Here is an 18,995-nt window from a genome sequence, read left to right on the forward strand (position 1 = left end):
TTGCATTAACAGACTAGACCAGTTCACCATTAAGGAAGAAATCTAAGTTATTTATACATTTCAAATGTTATTTTAGATTCTTTGATAGAAATGGAGATCGTTTCTGTTAGTTTCGCATACTATAAACACCTAACCAGCGTGATTGTGCTTTCCAAAACACGTGTGGCAGCAAGCTTTACAGTATTTTAGTCATTTTCTCTTTTCCAGATTTTGTAGCCATCCCGGAAAAGTATTTTTAAAGAAAAAATCAAAAACAAAGTTTTCATGTGGGGAAACAGTTGATAGTTTAGTACTATGTACTGTACGGAACGTGACTAAGTTCAAGTATAGTACATATTATTAATATTATTATTATTATTATTATTATTATTATTATTATTATTATTATTATTATTATCATTATTATTATTGTTGTTGTTAAATGGTTTGCTTGCTGGTCTTTGGACCAGAGGGTCCCGGGTTCGATTCTCGGCCGGGTCGGGGATTTTAACCTTAATTGGTTAGTTCCAGTGGCTCGGGGCGGGGTGTGTGTGGTGTATTCAGCATTAGAAATCATCCTAGGAGGGGCCCTCATCTTCACAGACATGCAGGTCACCTAACAGGCCTTTCCGGAGGCTATACGCCATTATTATTATTATTATTATTATTATTATTATTATTATTGTTGTTGTTGTTGTTGTTGTTGTTGTACCGGAAGGTACACCTCAACCCCGTGCATGTAAATGAAGCGCCTTGAAGAACTCTATCTATCATATAAAAATTGAAACATCTAGTACGAGAAGTTTGGACGTTGGTCAAAAGATGTCACTACTAAAATGATAGAGAAACATATTATTTAAAGTTTCCTAAACTGACTGGATTTCTTTTGTTTTGTTTTGGTGTATCACTGGTTGCAACAACTATTTCAGGAAATTTGGACTTTTCTCCATAGATGCCTCTCCACAGATACTGATGTCATGCACTCTGGTGCAAAGTTGAATAACTAGAAATTTAAAGAAATGTTGTATTTATAGGTTTTCTGAACTGGATTGACTTCCCTTATTTTTGATACTTTAAGGTTTGCAACACTTCTTACTCATCCCGTCAGCTTGGGAGTCTGGCCAATCATAATTTTCATGTATTTAATTTTCAGCCAATCATAGGCTTCTTGTAAACTTTAGTCTGCGCAATAAAATGAGAGGGTGTGTCCGGATTTAGTCCACAGACTTCTCGAACTTTCCTCTCGGGTATAAAAGCTGCCGCCTTTTCGAGTTAACTTGTCTTATTGATTGTCGTATTACTGAGTGTGTGTGTTAAGAGTGGAGGCGGGGGTCCTCAATCTTCGGAAGGCCGAACATTAGCCCAGGTAATGGCCACCATATTTCTATCTCTGTAGGTATCTCCGCAAGCCGACCCGAGGGGAAGGTTCCCTATCTTTCGTAACGTAACTAAATTTTCTAAAATGTAAATCCTTCTTTCTGCTCATGTAATAGTTCAAGTAAATCAAGTACCTAAACTGAAAACCGGGGATAGAGAGTGCGTACCCTCTCGAGATCCCCTTCAATTAATCTTGAGATGACTACGATTTTGTAACTGTTTTTCATTTGCAAAGTGTTAATTAATTTGTCCATCTAGTCACCTCAGTAGTTTGGGATTAGCCTCTGCATCATCGGGCTGCAAGCCCAAGTAGGGTTTTAACTTGGTTTTCAAGGACCGCAAGTATACGCCTCCATATATTTTTTAGTTTGGGCCAGTAATTTAAAAGTTCTTTTCTCGAGGGCCCAGTAGTATGGGTACTCGATACCCCTGTATTGTTTCTTAAATACAACTGCCACTGTCTTGGCAAATTTAGGTTGTGCCTAGAGAAACCAGACATTGTAAAGTATTATGCAAATTTAAAAGTTGCCTTGAGTAGGCCGTAAGTGTTTGGGAGCGCAGCCTCCTTGGTAGAATTTGAAGATCATGTAAGCTCTTTTCTGATAATGTAATAGATATTTGTGTAATACTGAGTGATGCCTGTGGTAGGCCGTAACTTTTAACCGTTGGAGCAAAGTGCTCTTGAAAATTGTATTTTGGAAGATTTATATCCTTATCTACCTAACTAAATGCTACATTAGTGATGTTGGAACCTGTGTAAATTATGGGCTTGAAGCTCAAAATTTTAACTTACCAATTCTTGGTTTTCCTGTTTGTCGAGTTTGTACCACAATTGCTCTGTACCTGAAACCTTGTTTTTTCACCAAGTGAAGACTTTAGTTAAAATTTAAGATTTAACTTTATTTTAAAGTTTTGAGTCAATCTTTGACCCATTCCAGCCCGCGCCTTCTTTCACCTCTGCGTTCCACGAAAAATCGGTAACAATTTTTACTACTATTATTATTATTATTATTATTATTATTATTATTATTATTATTATTATTATTATTATTATTATACCAGGAAGTACACCCGCCCCGTTCATTGAAATCAAACGTCTTGGAAATGCCATCTTAAATCTAAAACTCGCACCAACCAGTCCAAGAAGTCTGAACTTTTGTCAACAGATATCTCTACTAAAAACTGATGTTATGACCCCTGGTGTGAAGAGGAATGATAAAAATTGTTAACTACATTTTTATTTTAAGGTTTACTACACTGAGTTTATGATTCTTTGTTTTTGGTGCGTCAAAGTTTGCAACACTTCGATCCCTTCCCACCAACTTTGGATGCTGGCCAATAGAAAATTTTGTATATTTATTTTTTAACGAATTACAGCTATTTTGTGTCTATTTAATTACCCAATAAGAATTGGCGGTGTGTCGGGCCTTAGCCCAGAGCTCTCTAGAACCTTCCTCTCGGGTATAAAAGCTGGCACATTCTTCGACCAGAGGGTCTTATTCATCGTTCCAATCTAGTGTGTATGTTTATAAAGGAGTCGGGCAGCCCTGTCCATCGCAGAGTAATCCACCGGCTCAAAGGTAATGGAAGCTCTAAGTGATAGTCTTTGAAAACTAGCTCGAGGGGAAGGTTTCCAATTTCCACTAAAGTCACTTTAATTTTCTAAAATGTAACTTTCAAACAAGCCAATAGAGCTTAGCCGAAATCAGGGAATAGGGAGTGTGATACTTGATTTCGAGGTGACTATGATTTTGTAAACGTTTTCACTTTGAAATCTTTGTAATTTAAATATTCTCTCCATCTAGTCCCGTCGGTAGTTTAGGCATAGCGTCTGTGACTTCGGGCCAAAAGCCCAAATACGGCTTCAATCTTTTAATAGCAAATTTCAAGAAGTGCAAGTGTCCGCCTTCTTATCATTTTGAGTTTTGGACCAATAACTTTAATCTGTTGTTTTCCACAAAGGCCCCGTAGATCCCTGTAAAATTCTATTGCATTCTTTTATGTTACGAGATTAGACTGTTGAGTGTCTAAGACAGCGAATGCGGTTTGAATTGTAAAATGTACAGTAGGTTGTGCCTTTGATAGGCCTGGACCTTTCTGGAACTAAGTTTCCAAGTATAAAATGGTGCCTTTGAAAGGCCGGTGTGGTATAATGTTTGGAGAGAAGTCTCCTAGGTAGTTTTGTGGAGCGAAAGGTGTTCTTAAAACACTGGATATTTTGAATTCTCTGTGAAAGAAATTGGGAGGTTCGTCTCCTTGACTGTTTCTTGAAAGAAGCCGCAGCGCTAATGGAAAATGCTTAATTAGGAAGCTCAAGGTTGTTATTCGATATTCTAAAATGGTTACCCTATATTATGAACTTTTGTACCTCAATTATAAAGTTTGTCTTTAAAAAAGCAAAAGATAACCGAAAAAAGAAATATAACACTAATTATAAAATTTTAATTAGTCTTTGGCTGTCTTAGATAGACCCATTCATGCCCACACCTTCTCTCAGCTTTGTCCACCGCGGTAACCCCGTAACAATTATTATTATTATTATTATTATTATTATTATTATTATTATTATTATTATTATTATTATTATTATTATTATAATATTCAGCAACTTGATTTTGATTACAGGACCATGCAACCCGAAAGATAGCACCGTAACCTGGAAACCTTCGTGCGAGAGCAATGGAACTTACAAAGCAGTACAGTGTAAAGGAGATGATAGGTATGTTCCCACTTCTTTTTATGCATTAACTGTCGTTCATTTTAAAGCCATTTAGTCGTCTACCAGCACGCAGGGCCCATTGTTGGTACAGTACGTGATTCTAGTGGCGAATATACATAGGTTCCTTTTGTAATGAATATATTTGTCGCATAATTTTATAATTATACCTAGAGATCTCAGGTTAGGCTGCAGGCAAGTACACATAAAGTCATATAAGTGGTGGTGGTGGTGGTGATTATTGATTTAAGAGGAAGTACATCTAGGCAACAATCCTCTATGAATATTAATCAGAGGGAAAGAATGGAAGGAGTCCGACACTTCGAAAAATAAAGGTAATGGCCAGAGAATGACAAGGGCCACGAAGAGCATGAAAATGAAAGACTCCCTAGGTTCGAATGCTCTAATACCGCCGGGGTCGGAAACGAACGGGAGTTGACCAAGGAAGGCAGGATAGGATAAATAAATGTGAGGAACGTGGCACAAGAAAGTAAGTGGAAGCAATGCCTAAAGTCAGGCAAGTTAGACTATAAGTTACCAGCCTAAACCTGAGAGAAAAGGGCGACGACTTGTGTGCTTCGTGGACCGCAGAATTAAAAGCATAGGTTAATCAAGGAACAGAGGTATCCCATCTCAAAATATCCTCGCGATGGAAGGCGGTAAGGGCAGAGCGCAAAGTACGGTTGACCCTCTCCGCGTACGACGGCTGAAGATTGTACGCGGGTGTAGTGACGTGCGAGATCGGGAGACCGAAACAGAATTTCCTAAACAAATTGGATGTGAAAGCTCTCGCATTATCGGAGACTAAAGTTTGACAAAGGCCGAAGGTAGAAAAAATGCTTTCCAAACATTTTACCGTGGTGTCAGTGGTAGCAAATTTGTAGGAAAGGTCCACGTAAAGCGAGTAAATCCGTCGACACAGATGAAAATAAATCTATTACCATCCCTTTTCGATTTGGGTAGAGGCCTGACATAGTAAATAAATATACGCTCCATAGGGCGAGTAGCTTGAGTGGAAGACAAGAACCCTACCTCAGTAGTCAGAGGTAGTTTACTGGTCTTACAAATCTTACAAGTTTTGACCAATTATCGCACTTCACCATCCAACTCCTTCCAAATAAAATTCTCCCAAATTTTCTCTCTGGTTTTAAACACGTCAAGGTGGCCAGCAAGAGGGGACTCTTGATAATATTTAAAAATCATGGGCACCAGAACGGCGAGCACCACCACCTTTATCCTTTTATCATTCCGAGAAGGGCAACACAGGACCCCGTTCCTTAAAACGTACGGAGCGACCTGTGCGACCGGTTTCTCTTCCTCTAAATCTAAGATCACAGGTCCTAACTCAGGATCTTCTCCCTGAATTTTCGCTATGTCATGATAAAACAAGGGCGTGTCGGACAGAAAGGCCGCGGAATTATCCAGCAAGCCAGAGGACTCGAGTCCAAAGGTTGGTCATTTTGCACCCCCCTCGGAAGAATACATACGGCTTAAGGAATCGGCTAAAACATTATCCGTCCCCCGGATGTGGCGCACCTCAAACTGAAATGCCGAGATTCTGATCGCCCAACAGGCTAATGGACCAGTTCTCCGTGGTCTTCCCAGGACCCAACTCAACGCCTGATTGTCGGTTTCCAGTTCAAATTTAACGTGCTCATCTTGAACTTATCGAGGGCAAATAACACCGCCAACTCTTCAAGTTCATATACAGAATATTTCGACTCGAGAGCAGACAGAGTCCTGGATACATAAGCAATGGGGCGCATCCCGAATTATGAGTCCTGTAATAAAACGGCAGCCACGGCGGATGCGGAAGCATCCGTTTGCACAATAAAAGGTTTGAAAAATCGGGCATGGCTAAGATAGGGGCGTTGGAAATCTCTAACTTAAGGTCTTCAAAAGCGGCCTGCAGATGGGCCCCACACAAATTAAACCCCTTTGCGACGTAGGTAGTTAAGCGGGCCCGCACGCTTAGCGAAGTCCGGAATAAACTTCCGAAAAAAAATATTATGCCCAAGAACCGGGCTACCCCTTTCACATCTTGGGGAGAACAAAACTCACGAATAGCCTGGGAGCGCGAAAGGTCCACAGCGACGCTGTCAGGCGAAGCAACATGCCCAATGAACGACATCTGGGGCATGGCAAAAGACACCTTAGAAAGCTTGACGGTAAGCCCAATCTTACGGAGACGCGTCAACACTCCTTAACTTGCAACAGGTGCTCCTCAAAACTTTCTGAATAAATCACTAGATCATCCAAATAATGATATAAGTAAATTAATTTGATATCCGAAAATCGTTTATCTAAAAGCCTATTGAGGACAGCGGCACCCGTCGAAATCACAAAAGGCAAGCGACGAAATTCGTATACATGCCAGTCGGCGGCAAACGCCGTCAAATGCCGCGACTCAGGGGCAAGAGGAGTCTGATAGTAGGCTTGGTACAGATCCAATACCGTGAAATATCTAGCCCTCCTAAACGAGGAGAAGCAAGAGTGTAAATCCGGGAGCGGGACTGACAGCAACACAATTTTCTTGTTGAGAACCCTATAATTCAGGACATGCCTGAACCCGCCCTGAGGTTTAGGGACGAGAAATATGGACGAAGAATAAGCAGAAGTAGAAGGTTGAATAATCCCCTGGCCAAGCATCTTATCGATGATCTCCTTCAGGGTCTTCATTTTAGGCGGAGACAACCGGTAAGGAGTAATCCTATCGGGAGTGGAATCAGATACTTCAATTTTATATTCCAAAATGTTGGTCATGCCTAATTCCTCGGAGAACACATCCGAAAAGTTGTCGCACAGCTCCCTAACACTCTGCGCCTGATCCTCAGGTAAAGATCGCACACCATCTCACTCTGAGGGCGCACAATCGAACGAATGGACACAATTAAATAAGCACAAAGGGATTTTTAATGACTGACAAAACTTGAACAGACAAACTCCATTCTGTAAATCCAGAACTGTCCGGAGTAGGAAAAAATTACTTCCCAAAATGACGGAACAAGACAAATCCTTGGCTACATAAAAGGAAAACTTCCACGAAAAATAAGAAACACGGATTTTACTAGTGAAAGAACCCATGACATTGACCTTAGAAGAGTTGGCTGATACACGCAAAACCGAGACCGGTTCTAAATAAGGAAATTTACATATCGCTTTATATGCGGCATACCATTTCTCGCTAACCAAGGAAAGCACACTGCCCGAGTCCAGTAAGGCTGACACAGGTTCACACCCCATTTCCACCTTAAGAAAGGGGACACTCCCTTTTACATCCGCGGTGATCCGAAAGCACTCTGGCGGATAGGTACCCGATACATGCTGTATAGAGGCACCATGAGTGCTATTAGCCACTGGGGGATCGTAAGCAACGAAACCCCTCTTACCTAGTCAGCTGGACGCTGAAATTTCAATACAATTCCTCACCAGGTGTCCCGAAAGTCCACACTTGAAGCAGACAATATTGCCACTCCTAAGAGGGACATTGGCATTGGTGCCCAAGCCGGCTGGGCGGCCGCCCGAAAGCCGAGAAAGGCTATGGTTACGCAAGTGCTCACATGATCCGCACTCGTAACATTTCTTCTGATTAACTGGTTTTCGAGAACCGGTAGCGCCGGTTACATTGAGCAACGGCGAAATACTCCTCGTCCGTAATGTGTCCGCGTGACGAACTCCTTCAGCGGCGAAGACCATCGCCTCCAATTCCGCAAAATTGCGGGGATGAGCCGCGAAACATAAATAAGAATGATACGAAGGGTTTGTGGCCTCATCGATGGTCGAGACAAACTGCTCTTCTGAAAAATGGTGGGCGAAAACCCTGGCGTAATTTTTTATGTCCAAATTAAAATCAGCTAACGATTCATTATTTCGCCGAACTCTGAAATATAATTTTTGGACGAACGTATTTAAAGACCTAGCCGGCATCTAATGCGTTAATAAATGCGCGCGGAATTGTTGGAGGGTTGCCTCTTAAGCGATAGTCTTAACAATCCTTTGAAATATGGTGGTGGTGATTATTATTTTAAGAGGAAGTACAACTAGGCAACCATCCTCTATATAACACTAATCAGAGGGAAAAATGGAAGGGATCCGACACTTCGAAAAATGAAGGTATCGGCCAAAGGAAGACAAGGGCCACGACGGGCGTGAAAATGAGACTCCCTAGCCCTCGTAAACCTAATAGCGTTGGGGTCGGAAATGAACAAGAGGTGACCAAGAGAGGTCGGATAGGATAGTTGAACGTGAGGAGCCTGGCACAAGTAAGTGGAAGCAATGCCAGGACTCAGCTCAGGGCCCCGTGGTCGCCAACCCACGCTCCTGATACCCCTTTTAGTCGCCTCTTACGACAGGCAGGGGATACCGTAGGTGTTATTCTACGGCCCCCACCCACAGGGGGAATCCCATGAAACAAAACCCCACTCGCCAAAGGATAAATGATAGGTATACGAAATTCCAGAAACCAGAGCATGGTCATGGAACTCCACTAGAAAGCGGAGAAAGGCTACCACGTCGCTAGCAGAATTGACGGAATAATATGGGGCACCCTTCAACATTAGCGTCAAGGGATGAGGGATATTGGAGAAGGTAGAAATATTCGATGATGAAATAGATTGCAAGTAGCTGCTCTCCAACCTCCGTATTCTCTATGGATTTACCCGAGTCGTCTCCATTTACAGCGGGGGCCAAAGGGGGAGATTTAGAATTAACTAACAACTTCGCTAGCCACGAATCAATTTTCTCCAGTAGCCGCTCTCTATTCCAAGTCTTTCATTTGGCTCCTCATCTCATCATTATCTCTAATGACAAAAGATCCCTAATTCGCTGAACATAATGCGTAACATGAGTTTGAACCCTCCTCATCTGGTGACTAGATGCCAGATCGTTCTCCAAAAATTCCATAACCGAGATAATATCTGTTAAGTTGGTATCTATCAGGGACGCGGCACTGCCCACCTCGCTGTCAGTATAGCGAGGCACAATAACAGGCTTATCTAAGTTGGATCGCAATAATGCCTAATCATTCTTGATCGTACCTCGAGATTCGAGGTTACGAATGGTCAGTTCATAAAGCCACCCCTCCTTTCGGAGAGACCCAGGGTAGGCTACATCACGGGTAGTCATTTTGGCAGTGGAAAAACCAAACCGAAGTACGCCATGACGGAAAAAATCCGGGAGAACACCTCTCTAGAACGGTCAAGTACATCCAACACTACACTAGCCCCATTCAACCACTCTCTGCTACCAGATATGTTCCGGATAATATCGTCCAATAGCAGTATTATAAGAAGCGGTAGGCCTAGGGGCTGGATAATGAGGCACCTTAAATAAAATATGCCCAAAACTTTATTTTACATATAGAATAAGTCGCCTTCGTTCATTTTCACAAAATTTGAAGTTATTTAACACAATAAAAATCACCCATATCTTGAGTAATACAATAGAACTAGAGTATATTATAAGCATCTTAAAACAAAGTGGGAGTCAGCCCTCATTAACGGGTACCTTTTCTTTTACAACAAGTGAGAGAAAAGTTTCTTACTCTGAACACCTTGAACATAACCATACTAGCCAATATTAACAAACATTACAATTTAAATTAAAACTCTCTCCAAATGAGGGGAGAACACAAACAGATTTAATCCTAAGAGGGAAACTGAGTTACGCGGGACTAGTAAACAGCCTCCGTATTTCGGAACCAATTCTCAAAGGCATGTTAAGAAAAGCCCCCAAGTAATGGACAGCACTATCAAAATACAACGTTAGTTACAACCTTCAAGTACTTGCCCGACATAGCAATAACTTATTCCTCTAGATACGGAGGTTCAGATCACCCATAGTAGAGGCACTTCCCTGAAGGGGAACGCATCATTACAAATGAGAATACAACCTATTTCTAAACACCAACTGTTCTACACCCTTAAAGCTATCAAAAGAGAAGCTAAAACATTACAAGTTTACTATGGATACATGTTCGTAATAAACGTTTTCTAATACCTCAGACCCATCCCATACACTAACATTCTAAGAAAAAGAAACGAAATCCCACTTTCTTACCTTCACGCTTGGTGACCGGGAATGAAAGGCCACGGAAGAGCCCGACAAGGGAGTGCACAGCTCAAGTGCCTGCAGGCAATTCAAAGCGGAGGCGAGACCACCGCGAGCAGCGGCAAAGGTCAAGTCTGACGCAACTCCCTCAGTGTGGCGAAGAAGAAGGGAAAGGGGCGTGAAGCGAAAAGAGGGAGACCTCGATTCGAAGGGAGGCACTTCAGAGCGAGAACATTCTCAGTTTCTCTGAAGCCATGCGGGGAACAAGGGCAATGATTTATTATTTTAAGGGGTCACCCATAGCAAATTAAGAATACATTTAAAATACATCCAACAACTTCATAATACACAAGACAGCTTGCAAGCATAATAAGGCACATGGCAACAAAACAAACGATAGCAGGTGAGACTAAAAGTTTTTCATGGCACACCAGCCTTCGGCAAAAATGTAATTGTCGTCGTACGATAAAAAGAATCATTATGATCCTTACTGACAGAAGTTGCGATTGGTTACATTGAATAGGTGGACTCATTTTCCCTACCAGTTATGTATTGTTACGTTATTCAGCAGTGCAGCTATGGTTTAATTAGTGAAGTTCTACGAACATCTTATAGTGGAACGGGGAAACCCCAATTATAATTGTGTCTTCATGGACAGAGCCGCTTATCAGGAAGGTTAAATCACAAAAATCTGGGCGAAAGAGGGACGGCGAAGCCTACAGGTGTTTGAAGAGATATGAAGTGCTCGAGGTGAATAGAATAACGAAATTTATACAACCTGTTACTCAAGAAGGCAAGATTAAGTACTATGTTTATGATAAATAACTATATGATATTCTGCATGATGCTCAGGTAACGACTGGCCTCCTCGGTGGAGACTAAATGAAATGGTGTCTGGCTTTTTAGTGCCGGGAGTGTCCGAGGACATGTTCGACTCGCCAGGTGCAGGTCTTTTGATTTGACTCCCCTAGGCTACCTGTGCGTCGTGATGAGGATGAAATGATGAAGAAGACGACACATACACCCAGCCCCAGTGCCAGCGAAATTAACCAATGATGGTTAAAATTCCCCACCCTGCCGGGAACCGAACCTGGGACCCCTCTGACCAAAGGCCAGCACGCTAAGCATTTAGCCATAGAGCCGGACACCAAGTGGTAAAATGCTTGAAGTCAAAGTACCATAATATAACATGCAGAGATGTCCAGATTTATCTTAGCTTATGGTGTTCAAACAGTCAATTCTGGGTGCCAGGTTGATCTCATTGACTTTCATTCGCAACCAGATGGTGACTATCAATTCACAACGGTTTATTAGGACCATCTCACTGTACCAAATGAATGGAGAATTGCTATAGTAGCCCCTTTGTGAAAAGAAATGGGTGTTATACATAAAGGTGAAATACAGACCAGTCAGTTTGACATGCATTGCATGTAAGCTTTTGGAAAGCATTATTTCTGATTATATTAGACATGTTTGCGAAATTAATAACTGGTTCGATAGAAGGCAGTTCGGGTTTAGGAAAGAATATTACACTGAAGCTCAACTTGTAGGATTCCAGCAAGATATACGTAGCAGATATCCTGGATTCAGGAGGTCAAATGGACTGTATCGCGATTGACCTATCTAAGGCATTTGATAGGGTAGATCATGAGAGACTACTAGCAAAAATGAGTGCAATTGGACTTGACAAAAGAGTGATTGAATGAGTGGCAATATTTCTAGAAAACAGAGAATTAGAGTAGGCGAAGCTTTATCTGACCCTGTAATAATAAAAGGGAAATTCTTCAATGCAGTATTATTGGACCTTTATGTTTTCCTATACAGGGTGTTAGGTGTATACGTGCAGATATTTCTTGTAGCAATAGAGAACGATGTGACGAACCACTATATATCAAACTTTTAGTAATCCGCGGAAGTTATTTTCGAGAGCAAAGTGATATGATGTTTTTAGAATAGGTAGTATGCCTCGTTCTGCGAATGAATAGCTTTCCGTTGACAACAGGCAAGTCACGCGCCATCCGTACCAAACTGGTTCTACTGTAACAGCTGAACGCTACCTTTGTAATGCGACGAGATGTTACGTAATATACTTGCCAAACTGGTTTTATGTTTACGAGCAACTGAACTACGATAACAGCTGAAGGCTGCTACCGGTGTTCACCATGTTACGTTACATTCTCGCCAGACTGGTTTTGTTGTTAGTATTTAGTTTCCGTCAGACAACCCTAGTTATCGGTTTCGGACCCTGGAGCTGTATCGAATTGTCAGCGTTAATACTGGTTCATTTGCTGTTACGTCACTTAGGGGATTGGGATATCTGTGGTCGTCAGCCCCGTGGTCTAGTGAGTATGGAAATGACCTGAAAACCTATGTCTTTACGCCAACGAAAGCAAGCATGGGATTGAATTGAATTAGGCAAGCACAGCCAACGTTTTACTTCAAACGAATAATGGACATGTTATACAAATAAATAAATTAAACGTACCTACATTTCGTGCCTCCTGTCGGGCTGTGTGGCTCAGAAGGTTGAGGTGCTGGCCTTTTGACTCCAACCTCGCAGGTTCGAACTTGGCCCAGTCCGGTAGTTTTTGAATGTGCTCAAATACGTCACACTCGTGCCGGTAGATTTAGTGGCACGTAAACAGAACCCCTGCGGGACTAAATTCCGGCACCTCATCGTCTCCGAAAACCGTAAACGTAACGCAAATACCATTATTATTATTATTATTATTATTATTATTATTATTATTATTATTATTATTATTATTATTATTATTGACTACTCGCCAATAATGTCTGCTAGAAAATACTTCTCATCGTTTATAACTATGGATCTCGACAGTTGTATAATGTCCTAATTATGATGATTTTCAAAATTGGCTTTAAGTCGCACCGACACAGATAGGTCTTATGGCGACGATGGGACAGAAAAGGGGTAGAAGTGAGAAGGAAGCGTTCGTGACCTAAATGAGGTTCAGCTCCAGCATTTTCCTGATGTGAAAATGGGAAACCACGGAGAACCATCTTCAGGGCTGTCGACAGTGGAGTTCGAACCCAGTATCTTCCCAATGAAAGTTCACAATTTCGCGCCCCTAACCGCACGACCAACGTATTCCAAGCTCTAATGCCGGGCTGAGTACCTCGGACGATAGACCGCTGGTATTCTGATCCCATCTTGGCAGGTTCGATGGAGGCTCAATTCGGGGGTATTTGAAGGTGCTGAAATACGCCAGTTTCGTGTCTGTAGATTTACTTGCATTAAAAAAAGTCCTGCGGTAAAACATTCCAGCACCTCGGCATCTCCAAAACCCGCCAAAGTAGTTATTGGGACGTAAAAAATTACATTATTATTTCGTGCTTGCAAACGAAAAGCATATGTGTAATGGTAAAATAAAGCAAAATAAAAGTGGCCAGTCTGACTTGCTCACACGTTTAAAGCACTGGTTTCTTGTTTCCAACTTAGCAGGCTCGATCTTGGGTCCGTCCGGTGGCATTCGAAGGAGCTCGTCAGCCTCGTGTCGGTAGATTTACTGGCACGTAAAAATAACTCCTGCGGGACTAAATTACAGCGCCTCCAGAAACAGTATGAGTAGTTAGTGGGACGTAAAGCAAATAACATTACCGGTATTATTATTATTATTATTATTATTATTCAGTCTTATTATTATTATTATTATTGCTACTACTCATATTGAACTTCTTCTTATTACTCTTTTTCTCGTTTGATTATTATTATTATTATTATTATTATTATTATTATTATTATTATTCACCTGTTCATACTTTCGTCTTATTCCTCTTTTTACTCTCTTTTAAGTCGTATACTTGTTATTCATATTTGATGTTTTGTTATTAATATTATTGTTATTTTTATATTATTATTTTTATTATTTAGTTTAGTTTCATGTGACACAATACTTTTTCCGTCTTTAATTCAACTTTTGTGTCGTGTGCCGGTATACTTCTATGTTTCTGTCCTGTGCTTCAAGACAGTGCTGCAAGATCTGTGTTTGTTTCCCCAGCCCGGGTGTGTTTCGTTTCTCATGTGACAGAGTTACATCTTACGTTCTGTTACATGTTTAAGTTTGGCCTTGTGATAGATCGCCTTTAATCTGCTCTGTAGCCTTTAAAAGTGTAGCATGGTCAATGACCTCAGTGCTTGTTTTGTTCACATATCTGGACTAAGAACTCGTCTCACTCGGCACAGCAAGTTCAAGGCCAACTACTTCTATCTGTTTGTTTGTTTATTTATTTATTTACCCAGGTATGTATGTCAACATTGTACTATGTCAACATCGTACCACGAACATTTACTCAATAAACGGGGTGTTTGGGGGGTCTCTGTCCTGGGTGGTGTGTTCTGCGGGCCTACTCTGGGGTCCGTGTTGTTGCTGCGGTTATCTCTCTGTGCGTTCAGGTATTTACTAACATGTTCAATTCAATTTATTGTATGTACAAGACATACGTCCAACTTGAATTATTTCGTCCTCACAACTCTACTTCCTTACTCCATGGCCCAAGAGCTACACGTATAGCTGACGGCTCTACGAGTGTGGGAATGAAATAACTATTTGATTGAATTTTTTTCATATTTCAGTAGTGATGAATATAAAACAAGCATTTTTTGAATTTTTATACGTGTTAATGATGATGATTGCTGTTTTAAGGTCATCGGCCCTTAAAACCGCAAAGTGTCTTCTGTTTTAACTCGAGCTCGATAGCCTCAGTCACTTAAATGCGGCCAGTATCCAGTATTCGGGAGATAGTAGGTTCGAACCCCACTGTCGGCAGCCCTGAAAATGGTTTTCCGTGGTTTCCCATTTTCACACCAGGCAAATGGTGGGGCTGTACCTTAATTAAGGCCACGGCCGCTTCCTTCCCACTCCTAGCCCTTTCCTGTCCCATCGTCGCCGTAAGACGTATCTGTGTCGGTGCGACGTAAAGCAAGTAGCAAAAAAAGAAAAGAAAACAACATGCAGTGTAGGATTGAGCAACTGCCGAAATGCGTTCAAGGCCAATGTCTAGCGTTTTAACAAGCACGTCTTCCGCACTCGCGCACTGAAACTCTCGATTATAATTTTTGTTACCGGTACATAAGTTTCCCTGCTCGGATTTATGAGAATATCGACCTATCGAGACTCAAAATACTATAACGATACTGTACTGTACTCCCAAGCCATTACGTTGCACAAATGGCGTAACATCTGACATACCAAAGTAAAACTCGTAGCAACTGTTCAAAGTGATCACCCTGGGCTTCCCTGCAGGCTTCACTTCTCCGAATCCAGTTGCGACGCATTCGAGCCAAGACACCAGGGTTGTGTCCGACTCGTTGGCTGAACGGTCAGCGTACTGGCCTTCCGTTCAGAGGGTCCCGGGTTCGATTCCCGGCCGGGTCGGGGATTTTATCCTTAACTGGTTAATTCCAATGGCACGGGGGCTGAGTGTATGTGTTGTCTTCATCATTTCATCCTCATCACGACGCGCAGGTCGCCTACGAGAGTCAAATGGAAAGACCTGCACCTGGCGAGCCGAACTCGTCCTGGGATATCGCGGCACTAAAAGCCATACGACATTTAATTTCATTTCATTTCACCAGGGTTGTTCAGAATATCCTCTGCTGCTTAAACAATACGTTCACGGAAGTCGTCCGAAGTGGGTACTTCAGTTCGATATAGTTTGTGTTTCATGTTCCCCCAGACATTAAAGTCAATTGGAATAAGTTCTGGAGACCTGGCTGGCCAATTGATAGTTCCACATCGTCCTGTCCACCGTTGAGGAAATGTCTGCACCATCGTGTAAAATCACGTGGTTCTGCGTAGTCGAAGCGACACGTCCTCTGAAAGCTCAAGTAACGTACTGTATCTACAGGAGCAAGGTAACATTAATAAAAAGATGATTAGTCCACGTAACCGACTTCCTACTACACCCATCCAGGTATTAATTCATAACCGGTGCTGGAAATTGCCTTCTCCTACTGAATGGAGATGTTCCACAGCCCATGAGTGGGATATAGTGGGTTCGAACTCCTCTGTCGGCAGCCCTAAAGACGGTTTTCCGTGGTTTGCCATGTTCACACCAGGCAAATGCTGGTGCTGTTCCTTAATTAAGGCCACGGTTGCTTCTTCACCATCCTAGCCCTTTCCTGTCCCGTCGTCGCCGTAAGATCTATCTGTGTCGTGGCGACGTACATCAACTCGTAAGAAAATGGTAATCAGCTGTCAAAGACACTGCACCCGTTGAATATGGTCAGGATGCACTAGTTCTTCATGCAGTGTCCTACGTATGGTCCAAGTTGGTACACCAACGGCACGTGTTATACTACGCGTACGGCGCCCGGGATCATCGTTTACTATTGTTAGGATGCCCGGCTCCATGGCAAAACGGTTAGCGTGCTGGCCCTTGGTTACAGGGGTCCCGGGTTCGATTCCCGGCAGGGTCGGTATTTGAACCATCATGGTTATTTTCCCTGGCATGGGGCTGGGTGTACGTGTTGTCTTCATCCTCATTTGATTATCATCAAGGTGCACAGGTCACCTACGGGAGTCAAACCAAAAGACATGCACCTAGCGAGCCGAACCCGTCCTGGGATATCACGGCACTAATATCCATACGCCATTTCATTTCCATTGTCAGGATGTCTTCTTCCGCGTCTAGAATTACACGTGGCCGTTTAGGCCATCGCTTCTGAAAGCGTGATGTAACACAACCTGCATCGCGAATACGCTGCAGTACAGCAAGTATCGTTGCTGGATTCGGCACCCGTCTGTTGGGAAGCCTTTTCCGATAGATTCATGGAGGGCGACCCGTGTTCTGTTCTGCCACACGATACACTAGCAGCATATCATGGTATTCGTGGTATTCATACACTGGCATTATTCAAATACAACGACGTTGCGCAACACATCTGCGCAGCGGTTCATCATATATTCGCGGGCGTTTGACTGTCGCGACTGATCGGACCTTGAAAAAAAATAGCCCTCGTACTACTACGAAGTAACTCGCGTACTAGTACGGACGATAATTCGCCTCTCTGACAGCTGTTATTCAGGTCAAGGTCAGACAGACAGCTCATACCTCTAGTCCGGTGGTTTCATGTAGGGGCGGGAACCCGTCCCACCACACCCCTGTCGCTAGGAACAGCACACGACCAAACCGGCACGTGACAGGTCTAGTGAATTTGTCAAACTGCTTACGTGAAATATTCTCCCACAGTGTTATTTCAATACCATGGATTCTTGGGAGACCAACTCGCCGTATGCAGAAACACCCCGTGTTGACGTGTACGTAAATAAAGTTTCTTACGTAAACGAAAGAATGCGTGGGATAGGATTTCCAAGTGAGTAGTATCAGAATTGAATTGTCAAAGCACATCGAACGTTTTGCTTCATATCAATAAGGGACATGTTATAAAAATAAATTAATTAAACGTACCTCCTCTTCGTGCTTCCAAATGAAAAGAACTTGTTTAATGGTAAATTAAAGCATTCTGCTTTTGCAGTGCCTATTAAACGTATCAAAATAAATGTTGCCAGGCTGAGTGGCTCAGACGGTTCAAGCTCTGGTTTCATGAACTTAGCAGGCTCAATCCAGGCTCAGTCCGCTGGTATTTGAAGGTGCTCAAATACGTCCGCTTCTGATCGGTAGAATTACAGGCACGTTAAAGAATACCCGTGGGCAAAAGTCCGAAACCGCGCGTCTCCATTGGCACGTAAACATTTATTATTATTATTATTATTATTATTATTATTATTATTATTATTATTATTATTATTATTATTATTATTATTGTTACCGTGTTTTTGTGGTAGTTATGCGTGAAAGAAGGTGCGGGTGTGAACGGGTCTCAAACTACGAAAGTAAAATTAATTTAAAATTTAACAAGGTTATATTTTCTTTTCAAAAACAAGGAAATAACAAGCATGGCAGGTACAAAGTAGCAAGTCAAAGGGTAGTTACAATATTTACAGGATTTGGGCTTCGAGCCCCGGAAAACACAATGCTTGGGCAATCAGCTCAGTTTTACCCCAAACACAAGTTCCAACAGAGGGGCAGAAAACCCCATTCCTGCCTAGGAGCCCTAGCTCCAAATTACACTGAAAAGCCTCCACGAGGCATACAACACTCAATTTACAAAAAGAGCCACTCGCTCTCAACTTTAAGCCTCTCAAAGGCCACACCGAACTCCACCTTCAAGTTGTCCTCACTGGACATAGACACAGGGGTAAAATACCCAACCTACTGAGGTCTATTAAATGAAAAGGGGTAATTACATGACCTCTAAAATAACAATTTGAGAGGAGGCGATCTGCACTCCTAACACACTTGTTTTTAAAACCTAATCCGGCTCTAGGCCACTAATGCAAGGGCTAATCCCATACTACAGAGGTGACTTTAGAAAAGAACAATTTGTTTTACGTTAACGAAGAATAGGTTGAGAAAATAAGTTCACCTCAAAACAATATGATTGGGAGCTCGAGAGGGTTAAGCACTCTCTATCCCGATATGCAGTTTAAAAGATAGGATAGATACCAGTTTCTTTACATTTTACGGAAGGTTACATAATGGAAAAACTTCGGACCCGCCCCGAGAGTTAAACTGCTGAGCTAGCAAAGAAAGAAGTTATTAATTGGCCATTACCTTGTTGTTGACCGCTGCCGAAGAAAGAGGCGCTTCCCGCCCCCTGCTATGTACTTTACACACAGAAAGATGGAACAGAAGTGGCGCAGAGACCCTAAAATCAGCAGTTTATATACTCTCGCGGAAGGTTCTAGGTGTTAGGGGAATGAAAACACCCTCCCACAAACTTTTTATTGGGTAGGATACAGCAACATATTCAAGTTGGGGGAAGATACCTATGATTGGTCAGAAATTA

The 18,995-nt window shown here is 42.2% G+C and overlaps 1 protein-coding gene across 1 annotated transcript in view; it reads left to right on the forward strand.

Moving 5' to 3' along the window:
• LOC136874689 (uncharacterized) overlaps positions 1-18,995 on the forward strand; it is a 226,509-nt gene that overhangs the window by 65,729 nt on the left and 141,785 nt on the right. Inside the window, exon 2 of the mRNA XM_067148328.2 lies at positions 3,982-4,075. Within this exon, the coding sequence (XP_067004429.2) occupies positions 3,982-4,075 (94 nt within the window). The remainder of the gene's footprint in view (positions 1-3,981; positions 4,076-18,995) is intronic.

This window comes from Anabrus simplex, chromosome 5 (genome assembly GCF_040414725.1).
Source record: "Anabrus simplex isolate iqAnaSimp1 chromosome 5, ASM4041472v1, whole genome shotgun sequence".
Classification (NCBI taxonomy): Eukaryota; Metazoa; Arthropoda; class Insecta; order Orthoptera; family Tettigoniidae; genus Anabrus; species Anabrus simplex.